The sequence below is a fragment of the Portunus trituberculatus genome, chromosome 35 (genome assembly GCF_017591435.1).
Source record: "Portunus trituberculatus isolate SZX2019 chromosome 35, ASM1759143v1, whole genome shotgun sequence".
Taxonomy (NCBI): Eukaryota; Metazoa; Arthropoda; class Malacostraca; order Decapoda; family Portunidae; genus Portunus; species Portunus trituberculatus.
In genome coordinates, this window is record NC_059289.1 from 6,047,107 (window position 1) to 6,065,135 (window position 18,029).

Sequence of the window (18,029 nt, forward strand, 5' to 3'; positions counted from 1 at the left end):
ACAGCCTACACGAGTATAAGGAAAACATGCGTTTCCAGACAGACAATACTAGCATCAAAAACTGGATGTGTAGGTAGTCTCGAAAACACCGCCATGTGTAAATGTTGACAGCGCGCTTAGCTGGCGTCCATGTGAGTAATTGTAAGCTTTATAAAGACGTCAGGACAGTGCTGGGTAAGGATCCACTGCTTTGTGAAGCTGCATAACAAACTCTGTCAATATCTTTTTGAAGAAAGGTTATATTACTCATATGCATCGAAATGTGTTGTAAAAATGTCATTAGCGAGAGGTGGCAAACCAAAACTTATCTTTTGTCTTTAAGATTTATTTATTCAATGAAGATAAAAGCAACAAAGTTGGCCTGCATAGAAAAATTTTTTTTCTTGATTCATTAGTTCATGTCACCGCTTAATGATGCGTAAAATTCTAAGGCTTAACGTCTAAGTTTTATGTATGCTTGCCATTTTGACAGAATAAATGTTTAAATGACGCTGGAAACGCAACATTCCACAAAACTTAAACGTAATGCCTGCCATGCACCCATCATGTATGTCTTGGTTTTTGTTCCCCATTCACAACAATAACAACACGGCTAGACGAAGCTGTCACTGTATTAGAGTGATGAACACTTCTGTCAAAAGAAATGAAGTGATGTGACGGCAATCAGTGACTTGGCACCCCACGCTGCTCTTGGCACACTCCTTCCTAGTGCTCCATCACTCTTGTCTAACACTGACGGCTGGTCACTCACACTACCAGCACTCTCTGATACATGCTAACATGTGTTCATGAATCTTGAATGAAAACGCTTAGCTCTCTCTCTCTCTCTCTCTCTCTCTCTCTCTCTCTCTCTCTCTCTCTCTCTCTCTCTCTCTCAAGCAAGCAAGCAAGCAAGCTCGTAAGTCCTGTTTCAATGGCAGATTTTAATATTCATAAACACTTTCCACACGCCATTTTATTCCAGCCATGCATTATATTGATGTGTTGCTATATTGGAAAAAAGTACATTTCTACTCACCCTTAGCATCTTTTGTGTATGTTGTGTGTTCTGGTGGGCGGTGATATCAGTTACATTAGTAGTACGGTCAAGCCTCAAAGCGTAAAGCAGTTGATTCATAAATAAGCTTGGTTGTCATCTCAATAAATAGAACACGAGAACCTTTGAGAGCTCATCAGCATTCAATTTCGCTTTCTGTCTGCCATAAAATTACTAACCGACTTTGGCCAAAACCACGATTAACTTTGGAATTCCAGCAAAGTACTGTTGGAAAAACTATAACGTGGTATAAAAAAAATGCACGAATAAAAGAAAAGAAAACTGGTGGTCTATTCTGACAGCATAGAAAAGCGTTCAGGTAAAAACTGACACACCCACCCACCCACCCACCCACACACACACACACACACACACACACACACACACACACACACACACACACACACACACACACACACACACACACTACGTAGTGATAAGTTGAGTGTTCTTCAATCCTTCCGGCACGTGTAGAATAATTCATGTATTTTTTATATTGACTAAGGAGATTTTTACTTAAGTTTTAGGACGTGAAAAATTATAAATGTATGTGATTCAATGCACACTAAGGATTGATATTTAATGTTTCCGGTGTTGTTCTCTGTAAGCCGGAAATTCCTCTCAACGTAAACAGGTAAAAATAAATCAGGCTCAAACATTAAAGGGCATCAGCGCATCTTCCAGCATTAGTCCTCTCAGTCCTCAGCAAGTTGAAACAACAAGGTAACCCCTGCACTGCAACATCTCAATAGTTGGTGTCTCGCAAGTCGGTGTCTGGAAGCGAGACGCAGCCCTGTGAGACGTGATTCTGCTCTAGGGTGAACGAAGCTCCTCGCTGATTTCATGGCTGTACCATGTTATTTCCCTGACTCTCTCTCTCTCTCTCTCTCTCTCTCTCTCTCTCTCTCTCTCTGAACTAACACGGAAGACTTCCTCCCAGTCGTAATTGCCTTGAATACACCAAAAGTGTGATTAAAATTACCAAACTTAAGTTTCAGCAGCACTGCTTGTTGTGTGTTCGAGTCGAGGAAGACGTGTGGGTGAGTCACGGTTGGCGTGTCACATTTCACTAGTTTAGCTCCCCACACCCTGAATACTCGTGCACCAAGTTCTTGATGCATAGTTATGTGGCTGATGTAAAATTCCGGGAAAATATAATTTTAGCGGTGCAGGTAGAAGCTAGATACCTTTCGTGTTGATGAAAATACAAAAAGTATGAAGTCATATGTATTTTGAGAATTTCCTAGCACTCCATCCTTCCTCACTGGGCCTCCTCTTGACCTTCACGAGTCCTGAGCCCTGGGTGCCTGCACGCCGGCAGGGGCACGTGGGAGGGGAGGGTGTGGAGCGAGATGGGAGGGGCGGCAGGGTTTGGTAAGATTCTCATATCGTCAGACAGAAGGTATTGTATCTCCTGTCCTGCCCTGGCTGCTTGACATTTGCTTATTTCATCATTGACTACATTGTGGTGCTTGTGTGACCCTTTGCCGCTTGAGTTTTCGTTTAATATTTTATCTCACAGTAAACAAGGGAGTGTAAGGGATTATCCTTAAGCATCATTATTGCGACATAGGAACGAGAGGGGCAACTTTTGTCATAAGGCTGTAATCAAGTAATGATCTGCCTACAGAAGTAATCCAGCTGTACGTAGACAGCTTCACCTCAGACCGCGCCCGCCCAGACAGCTTCGGCTTTGCCACAAGATGCTATATTTTCGATGGGGGGAGTTGTAATGTTAATATCTTTTGTTAAAAATGGCAAGGTTCTTAATATATCAAACTAATCATTCGATTTTTACATGAGGAATTCGTAAGAAAACTATAGATGGCAGGGACCGAATTACCTGCCGAGGTGTGAGCGCGGCTCTGGTAACGCTGCATTACGTCACCGTTCAAGTCGGTCTCGTCGCCACAGCCAAGGTAGTTGCACAGACGACCGTCCAGGTTCTTGTCGTCATTCCTCTCTCTTCAATTAATCAACCCAAGGTAAAAGGAGTGCAGATACACTTTACATTTGAGTAAAGAAGTGGTGGTGCAGGAAGCGTGGCATGACAGTGGTGGGGAGACGAGTATAATAGAAATCGAATACGTCCTGGAGCCAAGCCAGCGTGTCGGTGTTCTCGTACGGGCGGGCCGCGAGTCCCAGTCACTGCGGGACCCTTGCATGATAAACCAATACAAGAGCCACGCTGCTACATTGTGTCAGTGAGCGAGTAGTGCTGTACACTGTGAGGGGGTATGACGAACCGCGAGGGAAACGTGGACAGTGTCTAGATAGATTTAGAATGGTGGTGATGATGTGGAAACTTGCCTAGTAAAATTGATGGTTTGCCGGGAAGAGAGAGAGAGAGAGAGAGTGAGAGTGTAGACTTTGATGATGTGTGTGTGTGTGTGTGTGTAACGTTGACAGTTAATATTATAATAAAACAAGTCTGACCAGTAGATTTATAGATGCACACTCTGCAGGCTGTCAGTTACAATCTAATCGGTACAGACATGCGTGACATTTATCATATATGCTTTCATTCAAATCATTACCACTTAAGACGAAGATTAAGCTACAAAAGAGTTAGTCCCACACGTGAATCAAGTAAAAGTATTGATTGGCCACGTAAACATCGCGACAGGAAGCGAAGTAGGACAACAGGCTTCACTGCGACAGGATGAATAATGTGGAACTAGTCATTTTCTTCAGTGAATAATACGAGAGGTGCTGGTCCCTCACGCATGTACAACAGGAAGCATCGATCATTCTCTTGCATATTTTTAGTACAGCGTGGTAGGTCAGTTTATTTACAGCAGCAGGAGAGATCTCGTGAACCTGCCTCTTCTTATTCATTTATTTTTTCAACGAATGATGCGAGAGTTGTAGTCTTAATCCTTCACTCATAATACATCGATCGTCACAGTAAATTTTTCTAGTAATGTGGTAGGATAACAGTTCACCGCGGGAGAAATTTTTAGCTTAGTCATTTTCCTCAAGGAAGTGCTTATCTGTCACGCACATGAAGCATCTGCTATTGATCGCTCTCATACATATATAATTGTGTTGCAGGAGAGAGTTCACTGCGACAGGAAAAATATCGTGAGTCTTGTTATTTCCTCACATGTCTGGCCATATCAGCGAGACTGCAGTAATCCTTATAGCCGCCACCCCGCCGATCGATACTCCTGACCCAATACGAATCAGCGGCCGCCGTCTCTAGCTCTCCTTCAGACTGCTGCAATACTGACGGTCACATTTAGTAAGTTTTAGTGAAGATGATTTGTTACTCTACTGTGATATTAATGTTGGCTAAACGTAAATTACATCGACTTCCCTGAAATCTCGTAAAGAACAAGAATCATTACTTTTCATATGTTATTGCATTATTGTTGTTTGGTATAATTTCTTTATCACTTTACTACAGAGACAGCGAATAAGACCAGCTCGCCTTCCTACAGGGACAGAACACTACAGAAATAGATAATTTTTTCTATACATAAAATATCGACATGAATAATTAACCCCCTCACGTCAGTCCAAGGGAGCCGTGAATAACTTGGCATACTAATGTTCTTGTTCATGTTCTTGCCACTCACTAGACGAAAGATGGATGATAAAGAAAATTGCTAGTTATTACAGAACATACTTATCTTTTTCCCTAACGATGACTGAATTTTAAAAGGACTTGTGTTATATGCATCGTGTCCTTGCCACGTTTGGTCCTAAGCAAGGAAGAAAGGTAATGATAAACAGGTTCCTCTGATAACCTTCCAGATCCGTTTCCTTCTTTTTTTTGCATGACAAGGACAGCTACGTGAACGAGTGTGATGAGTGAATTCGTTAAGTAGCGAGTCTGAATTTTGATACTGCTTATGTTGGTTTTCAATGTCGATTTATGTGTTTATGCATTTATTTGATATATTTGTATTAGTTGCAGTTAAGATGATCGTGTGTGTGTGTGTGTGTGTGTGTGTGTGTGTGTGTGTGTGTGAAGGTCTTGCATCTCACGTTGTATACTTGCAGTCTTGTTTGTTTAGGATGCACTTTTATTTGTTTGCTTATTTATTTGCTTGCTTGTGTGTACATTTGTTTTTGTTGTCATTACCTTGTAACGGTAAATACTACAAGTGTGCGTCTGAGAGAGAGAGAGAGAGAGAGAGAGAGAGAGAGAGAGAGTGTGTGTAAAAATGGGTGTCGGCGGCTATGAGGATTAGGGCGCTGGCAGGTTTGTGTTTGTGTGTGTGACTGTGTATGTGAATGGCGCGTGTCGAAACATACTGGTGAGGGTGAGTGCGTTGGCGTATGTGTGTGGGTGGGTGCGTGGGTTGGGTATTGACATGGAGGGTTGAGGAGCACGTGAGGATGAATGTTTAGGTGCATCCCAGGGCCATATTGCTGAGGACAAGGTCAAGGAGCGCCCATGGTAGCGGGAACCTTGGCAACATTTTAAGTTCATCGCTGCTTGGAGTTTAGCCAACCTTGCCTTGGTAACACTGCTTTCCCACCTGGTCCCCCTGCCAGACGTACGAGATGAATTTGAGCCGCGTCATTGCTGTCTGGCCCTCAAAACACTCCCTGGAAATGTTTCATTTTTAGATTCTATAGAGAAATTGTATGACTATATATCGTTCTCGTATACACTCACGTTTATTTTATCACGAGTTAATGAATTCTCGGTTTGACAACATGAAGATCTGTCAACAAAGCATATTGCTGTGAATCTTGGCAACCGTTTTGATGAAAGAAATAAAAAAAAAAAAAAGCGAGGCGTAGTGAAGACTGCCGCTTTCACACAAGACTCATGTTAATAATACTCTTTACACGTCTACTCCTGTTCATGGACGTGACATTCTCTCGTGGACATCATCTCTATTCATTCTGTTGTTTAGCTCATCGTTAACTGTCCCGAAACTTGGCGAGGAACTGTAGAGTCTTCCCGGAACGCGCTAGAAATAGTCCCTTTAAACATGTGCTAGGACCTGCCACGCCCATTTCCCTTAGTCCTTCTCCCTCCCCAAGTACCCACCAACCCATAGCGTGCTCATTCCCTGACCTCCTCCCCGTCCTGCCGCATTCCTGTCATTTAGCTTCCCTCCACTTTAATGCCCTCGTCGTGGCTGCTTTCCTTCCTTCCGTTTCGAGCATTACTCCTTCCCTCTCTATGCCCTTACGTAACCTCTCCCTCCTCTCTCTTTTCTACAAGTTCTCTCTCTCTCTCTCTCTCTCTCTCTCTCTCTCTCTCTCTCTCTCTCTCTCTCTCTCTCTTCCAGTATTTCTTATGTTTCTCATTACTATAACTTATTTATCAAAGAAAACGTTGCATTCTTGCCCTTCATTGTTCACTAAGTATCCTTCTCTCCATTTATCTATGTTATAACAGGCCGGCAGTTATAGCTACACGGGGTAGGGCAGATTATGAACCACCACCACACACACACACACACACACACACACACACACACACACACACACACACACACACACACATAAACGATTCATAATTTCACTCCCTGTCATTAATTTGTCTTATTACGAATTCTCAACAAAAAAAATTACTGTTCATGTTCCATTCCTTCTCATGTTTGGTCTCCCGTTATTCTTGTGAAATGTTACCCTCGTTAGTAGCACTTATCACGTCTCTCCTTCCCACTCCTAGTCTCGTCACAGTAATCACGTAATTGTTAAAGCGATATGAGAAAAAACTAGGTTGAATTAAAGAGTCACTTTAGCAGGGCTTCGCTCGGAACTCCTATTCATGTACCCGATCTCTCTCTCTCTCTCTCTCTCTCTCTCTCTCTCTCTCTCTCTCTCTCTCTCTCTCCTTATCAAATGCATCTTCAGTATATAAATAATGGTATCATTACGCGAATTCTCTCTCTCTCTCTCTCTCTCTCTCTCTCTCTCTCTCTCTCTCTCTCTCTCTCTCTCTCTCTCTCTCTCTCTCTGTAACACTGAAGTCACCGTTTTAAAATAAACAAGCGAAGTATGTGAGGATGTGGTGGTGAAAAGAGGGGAAAACATGTGTGTGTGTGGATTTTTTTTACCATCTATATTTTTTATGCCTTACGGAATGCGAAAGAAAGAAGAGCGATAGCTAGGGTTTCTCTCTCTCTCTCTCTCTCTCTCTCTCTCTCTCTCTCTCTCTCTCTCTCTCTCTCTCTGTTAATGTACAAGCTTCCGCAGCTACAGTGTGTGTGTGTGTGTGTGTGTGTGTGTGTGTGTGTGTGTTGGAACACACACACACACACACACACACACACACACACACACACACACACACACACACACACTTATACTAACCTATCAAGATTTCGTACATTGATAGAAGGGACACTAGTGATGAGAATCATAACTACTCATAATGTCGCTTTATAATCGTGCTGATAGCAAATGTGATTATTATCTTAATGCGAGTGTTCTATCCTGTGTGCATTATTATATCATTTATTGGTTGTGATATTTTGTCGAAATTTCGAACACGATGGAATAATTTATGTATGCAAAATGATCTGTACGTACAACACCAATATATATATATTTTTTTTTTTAGTCATGAGTATCCACTAAGTAATTGGCGTGCGTGTATTTACTTTTTATCACAGTTTGGCCGTCCACGAACACCTCAGTAAGCAGTAAGTTTTGCCAGCGAGGGAGGAGGTGCAACCCGCGGCACCATGTTTGGCTTCCTAAAGAGTGTGGGCCAAGACATTCTGGAGGATGTCGTGGAGAACTCCAGGGACGAAAGAAGCAGGTAAGTCATGATGAAGTTATGACTACATACTGTGTGTAGATGAGCTATGTCTTGCACCCTGCCATGCATCCAGTTTGTCTCCAGCAAACCTCACTAATGTACGGTACAGTCGGCTACCTATTTGATGAAGCAATTTTCCTATCTTTGTTGCCAACAGAAGTGAACTCTGCCATCTTTTTATTCATGCCACTTGTCATTGACTATAACTAACTCTGATGTGTATCATAGGTCTGCTTTCTTCCTCTCACCGTCCACACCACCCTCAACTTTCAGCTTCTCTATTACCATGTATCTTATACATAACTCCACCATCCCCTATCCTTCTCTCTCTCTCTCTCTCTCTCTCTCTCTCTCTCTCTCTCTCTCTCTCTCTCTCTCTCAAATTCAATTTTTTTTCAAATTCAAAAGTTTTATTTAGCTTTTACAAACAAATCTTAAACTTATAGTGGACATGTTATGTAATACAGCTGGGCCCGTTAAATGAAAAAAAAAAAAATTACAGGCCCCTATGAGATGCTTAATAATTAATTTCGAGACAGTGTAGAGAGTCTTTACAACTTACAACTTCACTGTGATGAAATAAAGAAAATAAATACTAACTATAAATATTATAATAGTGAGAAGAAAGAGACTATCATTACAATTTACAAATTCACTGTAGAAAAAGAAAAATGCTAATAATAATAAATGATGAGGAAATGATAGAAATAACAAAATGACAATAACAAAGTGCATAAATATTAGTTAATAACCTAATAACAATTGTTTTTTTGTTTTTATTTTGAAAGTAACTTTATTTTCACATTTTTTTTTAAACGTCAGGGTGGTTGGTGGGTGGAGCAGGGTCTTGGTTCAGATTATGGTGGGCGCCAGGCGGTCTGAACGAGTAGGTATACGTAACCATCACCTTATTTAACACAGTAATTGGCTATTTATCTATTTACGTAGTTGATTCTGGCTTTGGCTTCACTCTCTGGATCTGGAAACACAGGGGAGTACAGACAAACATTGGCGGACTTACCTGGGGAGAAGCCACGGCTGAGGTACCCCTGTGGTTCAATATTTACGTACGTTATTCATTTTAAAAATCGCGAGAAGAAAAAAGCCGCCCAGACTGGAATGCACTACATTTTTAGACGCAACAATTACTTTAACAAATAACCAAAATCTAATGTCGTTACCGAGTCGATTGTTTACAATGCACTACATTTTTAGACGCAACAATTACTTTAACAAATAACCAAAATCTAATGTCGTTACCGAGTCGATTGTTTACAATGCCTAGTCCAAAGAACGTGTTTATTTAAAAGTAATGGCGCCAAAAACACATCATAATGTCGAGAACGAAAGCACAGCTACACTACATGTTATATATTCTGAATACGAAAAATTTTTCCTTTTCATTTATATAAAGAAAATAAATTCCTCGTCGTATAAAGATTTTTGTTTTCTATTTTGGAACCGATGAAATTTCCTTATTTGTAAATACGCACAGTTAAACTAAATGTTATGGAATATTATTACTTGTGTTATGCGTTTTATATCTTTTAAGTGTTATATGAATCACCAAAACAATCCTGAACGTGGTAATTATAAAAAAAAAAGTTATATATTATGCGATAACTTTAATGTTATTTTTTTTTATATAAATAAAAACACTGGTAGACTCGATTCTATTGCAGCTTTAAACTTACTTTACTTTGTTTACTTTGCTAATAACAAATCAGGTTTCAAAACAGTGTCAACTTCATTTATAAAAGATAAATATTCTTACCCCTACACCGAGATATTTTTGTACGTTTGGTAAGTGACTCCTCCCTCGCCCTCACTCTCACACTCCACCTCTCCCTTCCACCTTCTCTTCTCCCACCTCCTTCTACACCCAGAGTCCCGAAAACACATAGAAACATATGCAAAAACCCGACAAAATACGTGTAAAGAATATTTTACATGGCAGTGGCCGGCGGTGGGGTCGAACGGGGGGAGTGAGGTGAATCAGCACTCAGCAGAGCGGGACGGTGATTGGTGGAGAGGGTGCTGGACAGACCAGGAGCGGGTGATGATTGGTGGAGAATGTGCGGGATGAAGCAGGAGCAAATGTTGGAGCAGGTGGCCAGGTGCTGGCGGGGGTCTTTGGTGCCGGGGTGGGCATGGGTGCGGGTACCCAGGATAACGGGGGTGTGGTTGTTTGGTTTGGTGTAGTGTGGTATGTTATGGTGTGTTGTAGTATTGTATGGTGACTGCTGCCAGCTGAACTGATGTGTGTAACTGTGTATGTGTGTAATGATGATGATAATAATGATTAAGGTTTATTAATGTAAAGAGCAGCTGAGAGGCTGAAAATATACATTGGAGGGACACATAGTAAAAGCAAATAGAGTTCTACTTAGAGTGCATCAAAAACTCCAAACGTTAAAAGTCCAACAGTTTGAGTTAGAAATTATGTTTGATAGAGATCATTAAAAGCTGTGTGATTATGAAGTTAGGATGAGTTAAATTAAATCTTTAGGGATTATGTACTTCAGGTGAAAATAAAAACATGAATCAGAATATGTATGTAACAAAGTTGATTGCAAATTAATAAATTTGACAATAGTAGGAATGGTGCTTTTCTTGTAATGGTCAGTCCTGGGATGTGGTATAGGGACAAACTTATTGTGGTGGCAAACTGCTTGATGTGGCAATGGAACATGAATGGTATTAAGTGACATTATCTCGGTTGTTGAGTAGTTTGATTACAAATTGCTTGAAATCTTGAAATTAGAAAAAAAATGAAAAGCAAAAATGCTGATTTGTAAGTTTTACCCAATTAGTTGGCTCTTTTTAAGCCATAAGACAGTACTAATGCTACATATTTACCAAACACGAGCAAAGAAGACACTTCAAAAGCAACAAAATATTCATAAACCCTTAAATGGATGTGATGGGAAGGGATATGTGAGATGCAGCAACAAAGAGGAAGTATTGATGGGGAGATGGACATGGAGTTGGCTTGAAAAAGGTATGGCCTCATTGACGTGTCGTAAATTATGACCTATTGAAATCCCTTGAGTTGACATGTCACTAACTAAAAGACTGCTTCATCAAGTAGGGAGCCATCTGTACACACATGTTGAGGATAGAACTTGGCCAGTAACGTTGTCCCTGCGTTCATGTGTTCCACTTCATAGTTGCTCCCTACAGCTTCCCAATTGCATGGTTAAATAGTCTGTAATTATTACATTTTCTTGCCTTATTTCTTAGATTGCAACCAATGAGCACTTAAAGATGAAGTGGCAGTTTCTAGCTTGACCACAAGTGTAAGTGTGGCTACAAGGTTAATTACCATTTCATGTTTTATGAGCTCAATGATTACAATGCAGATCAATTTGCAATTCATTTAGTAAGCATTAAATTGTCTCTATAAAAATGTTAATGAAATCTAAATGGTAAAAATAAATCATTAATATATGCATGACGAACATTACCTGTGTGTATGTGTGTGTGTGTGTGTGTGTGTGCGTGTATGTGTGTGTCATGGGGTAGGAGTGGGAGAAAAAGACTAATTTGCTACTAACTTCCCATACCTGCTGGCTGGCTGTTCCATCATTACTCAGTAACCTGCCCTCTAAGAGTAGCATGTTGTGTGGCACAGGCAAGGCTCCAGCAGGGATTATCATGCTTCTGGTGGCCAGCAGCAGTCCGGCCATGGCTACAAGGATGTTACTGACCAGATCACTGATGAGCTGGGCACCCTCAGGTCAGTAACAGTCAGCAGGGGTCTAGCCAAAAGCCCAACACAAGTGCAATAGGAGGATACTCATATTTAAAGCAAACATAACCTTGCTCCGGCAGTGATTCAGTAATTCATGTGTGACCAACTTGATTGTATTTGAATATGCATGACAGGCTTTTGCAGCATTACAGTACTCCTCAATTATTTTTTTATTTATTTTATTTTATTTTTTTTTTATTTATTTATTTTTTTTATTTATTTATTTTTTATTTATTTATTTTTTTTTTTTCATCTTGACTTGGGGCAAGAAGCCACACTGCTGATGGGCCATCCATAGACAAAATATTAATGTACAGTGAATTATCAGCAAAATTGTATGACTCAAAAATCTATTATTTCCGCAAGACAGGGCAAAAAATAGCTTGATATTCTTTTATTTATCTTGTTATTTATTCTTATTTCAGAATAACTTTTTTCTTCTTGAGTACTGATGGATTTTGTCATTCAAGTAACTTACTGATTATTGTGTTACTTATTATATTGTTGTATTGTGGTGATCATGTGTTATCTTTTCCCCTCTACCAGACCCAACAACCCCCAGCAACCCGGTGGAAATTATGGGTGAGTGAACACATTTTTGTAGCTATCTAGTAAGTCTTTGTGTTACCCAAGTATCATAATTAGCCAGCTACTGTTATGATTATCTCTTGATTGGATAGTTTTTATGACTCATCAATGAATAGTTTCAACACACACATAAGGAACAAGTATAGCCATCAGATATATTCATTAAGTTTTGATGAAAGTTTAAATGTAATAATTGTTTGGTAAGTTCTAAGTATCATGTTGATTGTCTGACTCAACTTGGTTCTGAGTTAGCTCAATAGTTTAGTTGTACAGTATGTTGATGTTAAGCTGAAGATTTTGACATAAATGTTCTGCTAAAGTGTCAGGGAAATTGGATTAAGTTCCTGCTTGCGTGTGGAGGATGGTGGCATGCAAAGCTATTGCATTAAGTAAATATACACACTCACTTTTTTTCTCACTCTTGTCCAGTCTTCTCAGTTATGTGAGTATCCTGATGAGGTGAAGTAGGTTAGGAAGTCCTCATTTTAGGACCAAAGTGTATCTTACTGAAAATATCTTGCTTAATATTTTTGTGTTTTTACTTCACTCATTCCAGACCCTGTCAGAAAATCCCCTCAGGAAATTTACTTTACATTTCTACAACTAAACACTACCATCCATATGTTGCCATGCTGGGTTTTGGTATGTTCAGATGGCAGAGAGTGACTAGGTGAAAAGAATTAGGTATTTAAGGATTGTTAATAGAGCATCTGGAGGTTGATCCCAAAAGATTTTTAAAGAAGGGGTGCAGAAGAACCTCATATGTCATGGTATTTACATAAAATAACTATTTACTAATTTTACTTCTCCATGAATATGTTTGTCACAAAGAGATGAGGAGAAGAAGGATTAGAAGATTTTTACCATTCGTCTTCTAATTTAATTTCTTGATGAATGCAGAGGAGGTGGCCAGTACCAGGGAGGTAGCCAGTACCAGGGAGGTGGACAATACCAGGGTGGAGGAGAGTACCAGGGAGGAGGAGGGCAGCACCAGGGAGGAGGAGGGCAGTACCAGGGAGGTGGTGGTGATATGCTCTCAGGACTTATTGGTGGCTTCCTTGGTGGGTGAGTATGAAGCCCTTTTTCTTGATATTTATTTTTTCAAAAATATATATTTTCTTAAGTGAAGTGAAGCATATCATGACTGAAGGAAGTATTCATTTGCCATTAATAAAATGGCTGTGTTAGACATTCTGAGCTTCTGGTGTTGTATGTGTAATGTGATTATACATTAATGCATCAAGGCAAACAATAAAGGTATTGTCAGCAATGCCTTTATTCAGTAGATCTTTTTAAAAACTGACAAGAGTTACAAAGCTTACAAAAAAATAATTGTGGTAAGCATAGTGACATATCTAAATGTTTTGGTTATAAACAGATATATGTCATTTCAAACTATAATGGTAAATATGTTGATATATGACATGAGATTAGTATTTTGATGCTGTATAATAACTGAGTGTAGTGAAATAGGTGTGTCTTCATAGTTACCATGTGAAGTGAAGCAGTGTGTATTATTGATAAGAAGACTGTGTATACCTGTGTGCTTCACTCTGACAGTGATGGGCAGGGTCAGCCTCAAGGAGGTGGCCAGCCAGGTCCTTATGGGCCACCTTCTGGCCAGTATGGGGGTGGACCTGGCCCTTATGGCCCTCCTCCTGGCCAGTATGGAGGGGGTTATGGCCCACCTCCTAACCAGTATGGAGGGGGTTATGGTCCACCTCCAGGGCAATATGGAGGAGGTTACGGGCCACCCCAGGGCCAGTATGGACCAGGTGGGCAGGGAGGTTACGGCCCTCCACCTGACCATTCTCAGGGTGGAGGACTGGCATCACATATCATTGGAGGGATCCTAGGGTGAGCTAGACAGGTGCACACTTCCTGCACCTCACTGGTGGCTGATGCTTCTGGTGGTGAAATTAACAGCTAAATGTTTGCTACTTGTATGCTGTCAGCTGAATTGACATTAACATGTGTGCAGTGTCTTATTTTTTACTAACTTCATCACCAACATGTATATAAGAGGTAGATCCAGCCTTTCAATCTTATATTAGTTTCAAAATTTGAAAAGTTATAAGATGCATATAGAATGTTTGCTGTTTTTCACAATCATCATCCTATGAGTATGTAGTATAGATAATATCCAGTTATGCTGTATTAATGCCAATGTGAGAAGAGATGAGACACAAAGAAGAGTGGAACAGTACACCATCATCCAAGAACATTCCCTAATATTCTCTGGAGCTTTCAGACTTCCTGGGCCTTAACACTGTCATGCTCTATAGAGAGAGAATATGGTGTTCAGAATTTTAGGCTCCAGTTTTTAGTTGGCTGTGTTAAATATCTGCCTTGCCTAAGAAGCAATGATAGTGCAAATTAAGCTTATGATAATTTTCTTATGGATGTGTGTGTGTGTGTGTGTGTGTGTGTGTGTGTGTGTGTGTGTGTGTGTGTGTGTGTGTGTGTGTGTCTGAGTCAGAGTGGGATGATTTAGGAGTAGGTGTGGATGTGAAGTGTTACAACCTTTATAGATAGCTTTCTGCAGCATCTTTAGTGTGGGCAGTCCCGTATAAGGATCAGCCATTATCTGCTGGGGATGACTTTGCAGGGGTGGTGGTGGTGGTGGTGGTGTTCAGGACCAAGGCCAACGCAAGAGTGATGGCATGAATGACCTGATATCGGGTATGGCTGCCAACTATATTGGTGGAATGATCAGGTAAGTTGGTTTCCCTTAACAACAGATCTTTCTAGAGCACTCTCTCTTTTTTATTTTTATTCTGAAGAATCTTACTCTTAGTGTGTATACTTCATTTGTACTTTGTGGTACTGAAACTTTGACATAGTAGTAGAAACAGGAGGAGAATGTATACTGTGCCCAGAGTAAAATAGTACATACACTGAGATAATGGTTAATTTTGAGAGATGTTTGATGTGACTTTGAATGATAGGCATACTGGGAACAAGACTACATATAATGAACCTAGAAGTTCAATATGTCTTGATTGATGATGTGTTGTTGATGTGTTAAAGAGTGGCTGATTGAGGTGGTTCAGGTGTGTGGAAAGCATTCAGGTACATAATAAGGAAAGAATGTGAGAAGATATTGATGTAAAGCTGCAGACTGATCTAGAGGTTGGGGACACTGTAATGTAGGGTGTGCATACAAAGCTTTCATGAGGTAAATAAAGCTGATACTTGCAATGATGTATGGTGTTTCAAAGGAAAGAAAATTCTTGTTGTGGAAAGATGTACATAGAAAAGAAAACAATAGCTCTTAATATTTTGGCATTCACTTCCTTATCTGCCTTTATTTCAGTATCCTGTTGGAGCGGTCATGAAGCTAAGTGTGTCCCTGTTCTATTGAATGTGTATGAGATTCTCACTTTTATTTCATCTTGCAGGGCTTTTGGAGTTTGACGCAAAATGCCATCAGATCCTTTCCATTTTTCATGTTTGTTATTTTTATATTATAAGTGTGTAGCACATTGAGTTTAAATCTTATTTTTCCCTATGGACAGGGTTAACTTTCTTTTTCAGACATTTCCATTTATTGTGTAATATTCATACTTTTATTTGTTTCATTATTTAAATCACCTAATCCTAAATGTTATATGGAAACGTATATTCATCTGTATATGTGGCCCAGTCAGTGAGCTAGTTTTGTTAGGATAGTTGTACTGTACTGTACATGTATTTTCAAGGAGGACGTTATGCTAAAGTGGTTTATTGACCATGTAGGTAAGGCTGGATTTTCTTTGACACTTATTATTTCAACATTCTTAACCTATTGTTGCTTTTGTAATAATGGTGGTGATGCTCTTTAATCAACTTACACCTATGCATTCTCTCACGATGTAAGTGGAAATCAGCCGACCCCGACAAAGAACCAGCAAGTTAACTCAAATGATGACCTGCTCTCAAGCCTCATGTGTGGCTTGGCCAAGGGCTTTGTCAGGTAACACTGTAGGCTCACTGATCAAGCTGAGAACATATCATATACATAAATAAGAAAAGCCAGATTAAGGATTCATAAAGTATTGCTTGATATAAGTATCCTTTCAAGTAAAGCAGTCATATAGTTAGGAATACTGATTGATTTTTTTTTGTCTTGTCTCTCTGTTGTGGCTGTTGCTTTGCAGTGGAAATCAGGGAGGAGGAGCTGCCAACATGGGCTCTCAGGGCCAGGGTCAGGTGTCTAGCATTGCCTCCACCATCATGCAAGGCCTGTTCAGGTGCATATGAGAGTCAACCTTCCCATGATATAGATACCAAAGATGCATAGTAGTTTTGTATTTCACCTCTATCAGCTCATTTCTTTATGTGACTTGATGGATTACTTTGCTAAAAATTCTGAAGTTGTTAGTGATTACATTGTTAAATAGAGCATCAGTAAATATTTGGAATAAAAGTAACCTGAATCTGTTTTTGAATGGTACCTGACCTTTAGTGGTGAAGGTCAAGGCCAACAGGGTGGAGGTATCACCTCTTCCTTGCAGAAGATGGGGATGAACCAGGGCATGTTGGCTTCAATAGCCTCCGGTATCTTCTCCACTTTTATGAGGTAGCTGTCGGTACAGAAACTTGTTGTCATCTATATTGTTACAAAGATGCTGAACAAATTTTATGTTTAGAATTAAAAATATGAAAGGAATATAAACTTGAGTACAAAATTCATATGAAATATAGTATATAGTACTCTTTTCACTAAATGAATGATTATCTTGTCTGCGTCCATTGGGAATTGTGCAGCAATAAGACAGCCAATGAGAACGTGCCCAATGCTCCACCTCCAGCCTCCAACAATATCATAGGCAACGTGGTCACCAATGTTATAAAGGGTCTCCTCAGGTCAGAAAGCCATGAGTGCTTGCATATATTTATCTTCTCTAAATACATTTTCCTATGAAATCTAGAGCTCACATATTCAGCATATACATGTAAGTCTGATATTCTTATTCAGTACATACAACTGAAATAGTGCACATAGAATATACCTTCAGCAGTATATATTTTCAACTTTTGTTCACAAGTGGTGGCAACGAGTCTCATATGAATCAGCTGCAAACAACAGGAGTAAATGAGCAAATGGTTGGTTCCATCGCCTCAAATGTTGCCAAGGGACTTTTCAGGTATTTTGTCTCTTTGTCACCTAAAATGTCACTATGATGATAAAAGATGCTAAAACAATGATGATAAGAAATGCTGAATTTACAGATGTTAGTGAGTTGTCTTATAATGATGTCAATGAAGTACTATTTTGAAAGAATATTTGTAAGGATTTAAAAAAGACATAGCAAAATAGGTTTAATTCTACATTTGATCTGGGATATACTCACTCATGCAGCACTGAGGAGAGTGCTGCTGGCTACCACAATGCATCCCAGTCAGCCACTGAACAGCTGGTGTCTGGAGTGACTGGCAGTGTAGTCAAGGGCTTGATGAGGTACCTTCATACTATCAATTTCCAGTCTCTTCATTAAAATGTTATAGATTACACTTCTACTTGCTTTATTTCTATTCAGGTAGGCCATTTAATTTGTGATTTCCAAGAAATATTCAGTAATTTGTCGTATAGTGTAGACATAAATATTATTTGTGATTATAATCTGTGAGAAAAGTTTGCGAGTCAAATCCAAATAATACTATATGGCCTTTAGAGGGTCTTTCATTAGTTAAATAAACTGTTCTCTGATAGCAACATGGATACGTCGGGTGATGGTAAAGCAGAGATGCCAGACTCTGTTATCTCCAATGCAGCGTCCTCTGCAATCCGTGAATACATGAGGTACTAGATAGAAGCTGGTCTTGATCTATGCCTGTACTTTATATTTGTAGGATCATTATTTAGCAATTCTACATCCAGAAATGCAAAATTTGGAATGTGCGCTCAATTTCTCGCTTCTCTTTCTGTAGTA

At 39.8% G+C, this 18,029-nt stretch overlaps 1 protein-coding gene across 1 annotated transcript in view; it reads left to right on the forward strand.

Annotated features, from left to right (window-relative positions):
• Positions 1–3,189: 3,189 nt before the first annotated feature.
• Positions 3,190–18,029, forward strand: part of LOC123512936 — a gene marked incomplete in the record, with an annotated part of 70,027 nt that continues 55,187 nt past the window's right edge. Inside the window, 15 exon segments of the mRNA XM_045269634.1 lie at positions 3,190–3,236; positions 4,091–4,280; positions 7,624–7,772; positions 11,407–11,511; positions 12,073–12,108; positions 13,015–13,179; positions 13,675–13,971; positions 14,723–14,830; positions 15,974–16,069; positions 16,254–16,346; positions 16,562–16,675; positions 16,864–16,962; positions 17,145–17,243; positions 17,459–17,557; positions 17,810–17,899. Of these exon segments, the coding sequence (XP_045125569.1) occupies positions 7,696–7,772; positions 11,407–11,511; positions 12,073–12,108; positions 13,015–13,179; positions 13,675–13,971; positions 14,723–14,830; positions 15,974–16,069; positions 16,254–16,346; positions 16,562–16,675; positions 16,864–16,962; positions 17,145–17,243; positions 17,459–17,557; positions 17,810–17,899 (1,478 nt within the window).